Source organism: Alnus glutinosa, chromosome 6 (genome assembly GCF_958979055.1).
Source record: "Alnus glutinosa chromosome 6, dhAlnGlut1.1, whole genome shotgun sequence".
NCBI lineage: Eukaryota > Viridiplantae > Streptophyta > Magnoliopsida > Fagales > Betulaceae > Alnus > Alnus glutinosa.
In genome coordinates this window covers 6,092,222-6,102,336 of record NC_084891.1, presented here as the reverse complement: position 1 = coordinate 6,102,336, position 10,115 = coordinate 6,092,222, and the positions used below count along the sequence as shown (strand labels likewise).

The 10,115-nt window shown below is 39.0% G+C and overlaps 1 protein-coding gene across 1 annotated transcript; it reads left to right on the top strand.

The window, feature by feature from the left end:
* The first annotated feature begins 429 nt into the window (after nt 1–429).
* On the top strand, nt 430–9,234 carry LOC133870758 (syntaxin-32). Its single transcript, XM_062307963.1, has 6 exons — nt 430–692; nt 1,188–1,471; nt 3,254–3,504; nt 3,646–3,824; nt 4,655–4,864; nt 8,845–9,234. Exons 2-6 carry the CDS (start codon nt 1,234–1,236, stop codon nt 9,002–9,004), a joined length of 1,038 nt encoding a protein of 345 aa, XP_062163947.1. The 5' UTR covers nt 430–692; nt 1,188–1,233; the 3' UTR covers nt 9,005–9,234.
* The last annotated feature ends 881 nt before the right edge of the window (nt 9,235–10,115 follow it).

The following is a 10,115-nucleotide window of genomic DNA, read 5'->3' as shown; positions in this document are numbered from 1 at the left end:
AAAATTAAATTTTCAAAAAAAAACTAAAAAAATTAAAAATTAGAAGTAAGAAAAAAAACTAATTTTTATTTTTTAAAAAGAATATGGGTGTTAGGGCCCCCTTCCCAAGCATTTTTCATTTTTTTTTTCAAAATAATAATAAAATAAAATAAAGTTTTTTTGTTTAGTTTAGTTTTTTAATTTTTTTTTTTGTTTTTAATTTTTTAATTGAAAAATGACCCGTAACAGGGTATTATGGACATATTTCGCCAAAATAGGCATTTCTTAAACATTTTGATAGTTTGGGAGGTCGGAGTTAGAGTGTTGTCAGTTTGTGAGGCTAGTTATAAAATTGATGGTAATTTAGAGGTTAAACTGTAATTTTATTTTAAAAAAAAAAAAACACATTTATCCGCTACAAGACGGTGCGTTAAACCATTTTTCAACAAATTTCTCATTCGGCTCTTCAATATTCGCATCGCACACTTTCCTTCACAAAGCCTACTCATTCCCACAAATCTAGCCACTGTTCTTTGTTATTTCCATTTTTCACCCGACCCGACGTCGTATCAGGGTTCCTTGTCAAATTGGCATGAAGGCTGAGCTCGATCCAGATCTAGGAACTCACTCGCTTTGTTCCTGAAATTGGAGGCGGTTTACGAGAATTGCATTGATTCCGCGGCTATAGGGTTTCAGATCTCGCATTTTGAGAGGTGATTTTCTATGCTATTGCCCTGATTTTTCTGTTCCTGATTGGTTGATGAGAAAATATGGAAAGGGAAAAGATAAAAGCTCGAATTTAGCGTTTTGCTGTTTTTTTCCAGGAAAAAAAAATAAACTCGGCTAACCCAATACACTGCTAGGATCAGCCACGTCTATATATTCGGTCCTAGTATAGCAATAATTTTAAGATTCGAAATTATAATTTTCCTCTTCTTTTTTGTTTCCTTCTGGAACCAATTGAATTTGTATGATTGAATGAATTTACAGGGTTTTTCAACATTTAGGCGAATTATATTGCTGAGAAAACTGATGGGAATTTAGAAATGAACGGTTGGGATCACTAGGCCAAATAGTTTTTTTTTAGCTTAATTGGGGTTGTTTTAGACGATGAAATATATAAGATTCGGATTTTGAATATATTTTATCTGTTTCTAAAGGTTTCTGGAGTTCAAATCGAAAGATCTGAATGAATTCTGTGATTTCAGGGGGTTATGTTATTGTAGAATTTCAATTTAAGGTGGGGTTAGGAAAATGCATGTCAAATCAGCACAATCGACGTTCCGGGATCGGACACAGGAGTTCCAAAGTATAGCCGAGCAGCGTAAGAAGTCATTTTCGTCAGGATCGGTGCCAAATGGGTCAAGTAGTAGCTCAAAGTCGGAGGAACAACGATCTGTGGTTGCAATTCAGTCTGAGTTCAACAGGAGGGCTTCCAAGATTGGGTATGGGATACACCAGACGTCACAGAAGCTTGCAAAGTTGGCAAAGTGTAAGTGATGAACTGAAAGTCTCACTAGAAGGTTAATTTATGTTGCTTATTGTTTGTTCCTACATACAATTTGGACGAGGAATTCATTTTTAGAATATGGCTGGAATTTTTGAAATTATTTCTTTAATATAAGTATTAAATTACCAGATTTGAAATTTACCATGAAATCTGATGTCAAGAGATGTGAGGGTATTCTTCTGATCGGATAGTTAAATACTGTTGATATTAATGGTTGTAGAGGATCTCCAAAAGTTATAAATCTAAAATAAGGAGATCAATGAAAGTAAAAAACGAAGAGTTCTGCCTAAATTAATCATCCAATCATACGAAGATATTAAGAACATGGGCTTAAGGGAATCTAAAGGGAGCTCAACACTATTAAATGTACTTATTGTTTTTTTTTTTGATAAGTAAGTAGAGCATTTTATTAAAAGCGTAAAGGTTCTTCTAAGCATGCAAGAAGTATACAAAAAGGACACCAAAACAGAAAAGAGAGGGGAGGGAGGAAAAACACCCGAAAAACCCCAAAACAGGAGGAATCCCAAAACTTATTGTTCCATTCTTTCCATGAACTTTACATACTGCATACTGGAACCACCCTCCAAATTGCCTTTTATGCTCAAACTTTGCATCCAACAAGAAAGTACCTCAATAGTCATTCCAACAATGATTTTCCCCACTTTTTCAAAATATTCCCTATAGCTGCTGTCCATGCAAAAGGAGCAACTTTCCAAGCTGCTTTTACACGCCATATACTCTTCCAAGGAAACATGACAATGGTGAACCCTCTCAAAGCACTGTAACAAGAACATACATCGAATTTCCCTTGCTGGTCAACCTATAATGCTATCTATCCACTCTTCATCTGAAAGAAAAATTAGAATCAAGCTACTCAAACAAGGAACCCAATGACTTTTACTCCCAATCCTGGAATTTTCAAAATACACAGATACGAAGCAATGCATATATGAAGCTACAGAAGGATCCACATCCTCAGCTATTGAAAACATATCAGAGAATAAATCATTCACATGAACTTCCCACTCCACACATCATGCCAAATGAAATCTCATACCATCCCCTACTACAAATTCTACATAACTTGATAATCTCTCCCATCCACTTATACTTTTTGTGAACTTGACCAATGAGGCCCACACACTGAAACCAAAACCCATTCTCCCCAAAGTTCACCATATTTTTGTGCCCATAACCTGTCTCCACAAATGGTCCCTTTCCTTCCCATATTGCCACAACCACTTTCCCAATATTGCTTGTTAAACTTTCTCAGTTTTGTACTTCTCAGACCACCTGATTTAACAGAAGAAGATACCACATTCCAATCCACCAATTTCCAAATGCTATTTGAACTCATATCACCAACCTCACGCCTAAAAAATTCTTTTGCAATTTTTCCTATAGAGTAGCTACATCATAAAAAAAATAGCGAATAAAGATAAAAAAAAAAGGTTGATAAGCTATTAAGCTTACCTTGTCGGAAGAGTATATCTCCCCTCTTTAGAGTGGTATAACTTCTTCCTTCTCGCTAATCTCTTCTCCATCTTTTCTAAAATTGCATTCCACATTATGAGAAGATTCCAAAGGTAGCCCCAAATTCGAGATAGGTAATGCTCCTAATTTACAACCCAATATTTCTGCTAACTTGTCAGTCCCTACCACATCATCCCCTACTGGTACCTGCTCGCTTTGTGATTATTGTAAATGCAGTTTGAATGATGACTCCAACCTTTTTCCTTTCAATTTATTTTTATTGATTTATAGTGGCAAAGAGGACTTCAGTTTTTGATGACCCCACCAAAGAAATCCAGGAGCTGACAGGACTTATCAAGCAAGATATCACTGCACTAAACTCTGCAGTGGTAGACCTTCAGCTCCTTTCCAACTCGAGAAATGAGAGTGGGAATATCTCTAGTGACACCACTAGTCATTCAACCACAGTTGTAGATGACCTCAAGAATCGTTTGATGAGCACCACAAAAGAGTTCAAAGAAGTTCTCACCATGAGAACAGAGGTAAGTCCAGTGTTGCTGAGCATCCTTGCTTTTTCAATTAGTCTGGTTATCTCAGTGGGTGTTTATTCCAGCACTGTTGCTTTATAGCTCTTTTTTAATTATTAACTCCAAGACTAAAAGTATTTTATTTGCTTCATGAAGAACATGAAGGTTCATGAGAACAGAAGACAGCTATTTTCTTCCACTGCTTCTAAGGATTCTACAAATCCTTTTGTCCGTCAGCGTCCGCTGGCTGCCAGGTCAGCCGCAAGCAGCTCAAATGCCCCTCCTCCTCCTCCATGGGCCAATGGATCACCATCTTCATCCCAATCGTTTCCTAGGTAAGAGATTGTTGGTTTTGTTTGCTGGGTAGGCACCAATTGTACTGGATTATTGTTATTATTATTATTTCTGAGCAATACATAGGAAAGGGGGAAAGGGGAGGGGTTATTATTAATTAATTGATGTATCACAATATACCTTTTTGAAGACCTGGAACACCATGTCATTATCATTAATCAGCTATTGTGTAACATATGTAAGATCTAATATATCAAGAGTATATGGTTAATGTATGATTTGCGTATATAATTTTTGGAATTCTGTTTGAAATCTAGTCTTGGCATTTACCCGAGTTGTTTTTGATGTATGGCTTAGATGTTTGCAATTTGTGTCATTTCTGCTTTTACTCATTATTACTCCGAGACATCCTAAGAAATACTGAATTTTAATTTTTAATTTTTATATATTTTTTAATATATATATTATTTTTCATTTCCTATGATGCTAAAAAATGGGGTTGCCATCATGGTTTATACAGAACATTGAATTGTAAAACCTTTTTTCTGGTTGTATCCGCTTCTAAACTTGAGAATAAGAGTATGAGGCTTCTTCTTGCTGGTGTTTTGAAATTTAACCTTTTTTATTCTCATCTTGGTTTCAATCATGCCATTTTCTTGTAAAGCCAAGTTCTGCAGTGTTGAGTTTATTTGGAGTTGAAATTTTGGTCTAGTTCTGATATTTTTTAATTTAATAAAGTTTCTGGGCAAGTGTTGAAGCTTAGACCTACCCAGCAGCAACCCACCCCTTTACACCTGAACCAAGGTTCAGGTGCCTTAAAGTTGTGAATTTATTCCGAGGGAAACCTTATTCCTGGTTTCTAAATTTACAGAAAGCAGATGGATGGGGAGAGTCAGCCATTGCTGCAGCACCAACAGCACCATCAACAGCAACAAGAGCAGCAGCTGGTTCCATTGCAAGACAGTTACATGCAGAGCAGAGCTGAAACTCTTCAAAATGTTGAGTCCACTATTCATGAGCTCAGCAGCATCTTCAACCAGTTGGCCACTCTGGTTTCTCAGCAAGGAGAGATTGCCATCAGGTTGTAATTCATATACAGTAATCACTCTGGCACAGTACAGACATATTGTGGTTCACACTGATCAATTTATATTCCAGTATATGTCCCACATGTTGTTGGTTGTAGTAATACCAGTTACTTGACTTTTTAGTGAACCATTACATCATGAATTACTCGCTATATTTTGGTTCAAACTGTTTGTATGTGATGACATCGATTAACTGAGCATAAGCTAATTATATGATGAGTGAGCTGAGTATGAGCCTAAAGACAAGCTTCATTTGCTAAGCAAGGCAAGGTAAAGTTACCTACACTAAAGCTTTGCTCAATAATTTGGTTGTCTCTGAAGGTTAGGGAGCATTTTGACAGTGTAGTCAGAATATAGATGGAACAGTGAAGGTAGCATTTGACTTTTATGTTTTACATTTTTACTTACTATATTGGGAACTTATTATCCGATATATCATTCTTTTAACTAGACTTGCTATATTAGATTTTGAGTGAGTCACTTCTGATTCTCTCTCATTTCGCTTTCAGTTCTATTTCATAAGTACTGTATCAACTAGTCAGAGGGCAGTTTGATCAATGCACATAAGATTTCCACCAGAGAGAAGATTATATTTAAGTTTCAGACAATTTTGAATCTAATTTCTGATGGTAATATTTTTAGGCATCCCTCTCTAAAAGCCTCCATCCATGAAATTGACAATTTTTTCTTTTACCAATTCTTCACCTCATCAGAATATTCCCACTGAAATGTGACAGGCTCAAACTCAGAACCAAATTGTGCATTAAAAGCTCTCTCCTCTCTCTCTACATCCAGACACATATGACCCTATTATTATTCTTCTGAGATCTATATCAACGGAGTTGAAGGCATTCGTTTTCTCTACCCTTTTCCAACGGATGGTTGCCTATGATTGTTTTCATGTTTCTAGTTTTCATGACTCTTGATTTCAATTCTTTTTTTGGCTAGGTGTTTCTCTTGTATATTTCTTTTGTACTTTGGTGCGCTCTTTGGTTTTTAATGAATTTTTGTTACTTGTCAAAAAAGAAAGAAAAGAAGATCTATTATCAATTTTCTAATTTCTTAAGAGCCTCCAATTTGTCGTAGTAAATTTCATCAGATGATTGCAATTAAGTTTTTTCCTTAGTAGGTAGATGCTTGTGATCTTTTAATGTCTTCTCTTCCATCAGTTTATCGGGACTTAAGTTGGAGACTTTCATGAAGAACCAGGGGTTTTTCTGATTATTGATAGTTCAGGAATCATTGGGTGTGCATAGTTCTTGGTTATCTGGTAAATGGGACAGAAACAGGGAAGCCATTAACTCATTCGTCGATGATATCTAGTGTTAGTTTTCTGCCGTAATAAACTTAAGGTTGGCTAGCTAAATGCATCGAGTACATGGCAACCCTTGGGGAGATGTTGAAACTTGGTGATTCTTAGATACTTAGACCAAGACCTTTGGATTGGTTAGCTGTGGAAGATAACTCACCCATAGCCATCTGCCCCTCCACATTAATTGAATCCTCCGTGTACACGTTTCATTTTTCGTTGAGAAGATAAATGTGTTCATCAAATCTTTCAGGGAAGGTTCGAGAGTTCTGATCGCTCGGAGAGGGTGTAACCAAGCCGGCCGTTTCTTAGAAGCAGCTTCTTTCGGGATGGGTGGTCGGAAAGGGTTTATCCTGATTCCTGAGGGACGTAGAGGGTGGGGATGGATCAAATTCTCCGAAGAGCTGAGGAAGTCCGCTGCTCTTTTCTCTGCTTCTGTGGGCGGGGAGAATGGGACCTTGCATGAATTGGCAGAGAATAAGGGGAAGGGAGTTGAGGTTTGGCCGGGTTTGGTTCCCTTTTCGAAGGGGCCCTCCTTTGTGGAGGTGTTGAAGGCAGGCTCGGTCGGTGTCGTGAAGAAGGGGCCTATCATGGGGGGTAACTCTTCCGGGAGTAAGGTCGCGCCAGTGGTTCACTGTGAGCCTGATCTTCTTCCGGCGGCGAGGGTGCTAGATGCAGATCTGAGGACGGCGGTGGACTGTTCTACTTTGGAGCCGTTCGATCCTTTGGGTAAGGACCAGCATCGCCGTCCACTGGGTAAGTCTTATCGTCCACGTGCGAGTTTGAAATTTGAAATCTCTAAGTTGCGCACGTGGAGTAAGCGGGTCATAGGGTCCAACATGGCTGTGGGCCGGGCTGTTAACAAGCTTCTGGGTCGTCTTGCAAGGAATGGACTGTGTCGGAATGGTTTGCGCTTGGGATGCCTCATGCCGAAACCTAGTTCTTCACGGTCGTCGTTGCCGGAGACGACTTCGGTGGATTCTTCTGGGCTGTGCAATGGCGTTTCGTCGGAGATGGTGGTTCCCAGTGGGGACCTTTTGAGCGGTGACTGTTCTGAGCCGGCCACTGCGTTCGTCTTTCCTCTGCCGAGTGCGGATTTGCCGTCGCCGGCGACCGCTGTTCCTCCGGCGTCGTCTGGGTCTTTGAGTGGTGAAAAATCCTCTGGTTTTCCTTCCCTCTCAGGAGCCAATGAGCTGGGGAAGAAGCTTCGATCTCCCTCTTCCCCCTTCTTGCTAAGCTGTCCTTTTAAGTATTACTACAGGAGGGCTAGGGAGATCAGGGCAGGGCAGAAAGTGGTATGGAATGATGGGTTGTTAGATGATTCTTTGGTAGCCTCAAAGCATTCCGCAGATCCTATTCCTTTTAAGGAAACGGGTGGAGAGTCTCGTGCGAAAAAGAAGAACCAGACCACAGCTAATCAGGGGCTTTTTAAGAAGGGTTTCCTCAATTTACCCCCGATTGCTTCTGTCCCTCATGTTTTGCCGTGTGAGGTGAAGGACGTTGGGGCGGTTGGTCTCTCCTCTCCTTTGAGTGGATGCATCGTTCCATGTTCCATTGAAGGAAATGGTATTTCTCAATCTCAGAGGTGGCCCATCGATTCTGATCATAACGGGGAGATTGTAGTTTGGGAGGAGGAGGAAGAAGATTATTGGGATGGCTTGCCTTTGGATTGGGCACTGGAAGGGGCTTTTGGGGAGGAGGCCTTGGCAATTAGGGATTCCATGGAAGAAGAGTTTCAGCGGGAGAAAATGATTGCGCGCCAAAAGACTAAAGGAAAAAGGGAACTTCTTAATTTGCAGAGTTCCATCAACTATGGTGACGCGAACTATCCCTCTAGGCGTAGGATAGCCGGTCGGAGGATTTGTCAGGGTTCGAACATGGGTTCGGAGTTGGTTTCGGTCCCGGATCCCGTTCTTGTCACCGATTCTTCTCATTTTCCTCTCCCGGTTTCTTCTTTGGCTTCCTCAGAGGCTGGTCGGAAGCATTCTGTTTTTGAGGACTTAGGGAGTGGGTCGGAGAATTCTGCCGTGGGTCCACAAGTTTCCATTGAGATGGGCTCGTCGGAAGGGAGGAAGCCAAAGCCGGTGGTGGGTCAAGGAAAACAACTCCAGCCTTTATCTCCTATGGAGTTGTCTATGGCATGCTCTTTGTTTTTCGGGGAAAAAGATGAAAAATCTATGGCTGTACTCTCTGCCCTTGACGAGGAACATACGCGATGGGATATGATTGAAGATTGTGAGCTTTAGGGGCTTAGGGGTTTAGGGGATTAGGGTTGGGTGGTTTCGTGGACTGTTTTTAATGGGGGCTGTTTCTATTTTGGGTTTTGGGGCTCTCGAGGGTTTTGGGTGGTGTTGGGTTATGGGGTTTTTGAGGGTCTTCTTGGGTTCTGCTTTATGGGCTAGCTGGGCTCTTCCTTTGTATACTCCCTGTGTACTAAGGGGCGCCTTACGCTTTTTTAATGAAATTTCTACTTACTTATCAAAAAACAGTTTGCAACTATTTGAAACCATTTTAGTTTAGCATGAAACAATTTCATGCATATGCTTCAACAGTTAAGAATGTGAATGGGCTTTCATGAAGTGCAATAATAATAATAATTCATTGCTTTCTGACCCCTGAACTGAACTTTTAATTTGACGATTGATACTGGTATTTTTGTTGCAGGATTGATGAGAACATGGATGACACAGTGGCAAATGTGGAGGGGGCACAAGGCGCCCTGCTCAAGTATCTGAACAGCATATCATCTAATAGGTGGCTGATGATCAAGATATTCTTTGTATTGATCTTTTTCCTCATGGTTTTTCTATTTTTTGTGGCGTAGTCACTGTGGAGACAGAATTGAAAAGAATGAAGAAAAATGTTGTGTTTTTCCCCTGGTGATTAGTCATTAATATTCATTTTATACCTCATTTTGCTTTAACCTAATAATCATGCAGGGAGATATAAAATTAGTATCTAGTTGGCCTGTGATATATATTTATGGATACTCGCAAGTGTACAAGGTGTTGAAAACAATTGAGAATTGCGAAAATTATTTGTTAGTCTTCCAAATTTGTTATATATATTATGTTTCTGTATTATTGCACTTGCAGTCTTTCACTCTAAGTAGTGTACTGAGGAAGATGTGTTGCTTACCTTTTTGCTGCATGCTTCTTTTTTTACCCCCAAATATGTCCTATTTTCAGTTTCACCTTGGGAAAGTGGATTTGCTTCATATAAAGGTAACTTTCATGGTCATATATCAAAGCAATTAAATTTTGTTTTTGGAATGGGATTCTTTGAAACCGACTTTCCACCTTTTTTCTGGCAATTTTTTGAGTCCATGGTCTTGGAAGGCTGTAAGCTATATTATATATTTATTTTAATGCTAGTTTGAGTCATATTTCAATTAAGAATTTTGTTGATTCCTCTCCACTGATATGGATTTGTTTGTGTTTTGAGATTGCTTAGAAACATTAGGGATTAGGATATTAGTTAGCTTAGAATTTTGGAGTTTCATGTAAGTTTTGTATTGCGCACAATATTTTATTTATCAAGAGAAGTTTCTTAATAAGACAATAAGAAAACTATGTACTCACAATTCTACTGTCATTGAGGTCTATACTCATCAAAACTCAACTTGTTATATGGAGTCCTTCACTCATACTTTATCAGTTATCAACCGTTTTCCTCGTCCGTGAAGCTCTTATTGTTTATTTTTTTCTCCTTTGTTGGGTCGGGAAAAAAATTGTGGTGATATGTTAGTGTACTCGTCTTCATTCTAAGTGAAATAGAGAAGATCTATTTCATTGTCTAGAATTTATTTTGTTGTATTTTATGATGTACATGGTGTCACATTATTTAAGCATAATGGCACATTATTTAAAATTATAAATGACATAAAAATATATACACCTAGATTTCGACATGTATTTTCACGGCTTGCTTCTCGA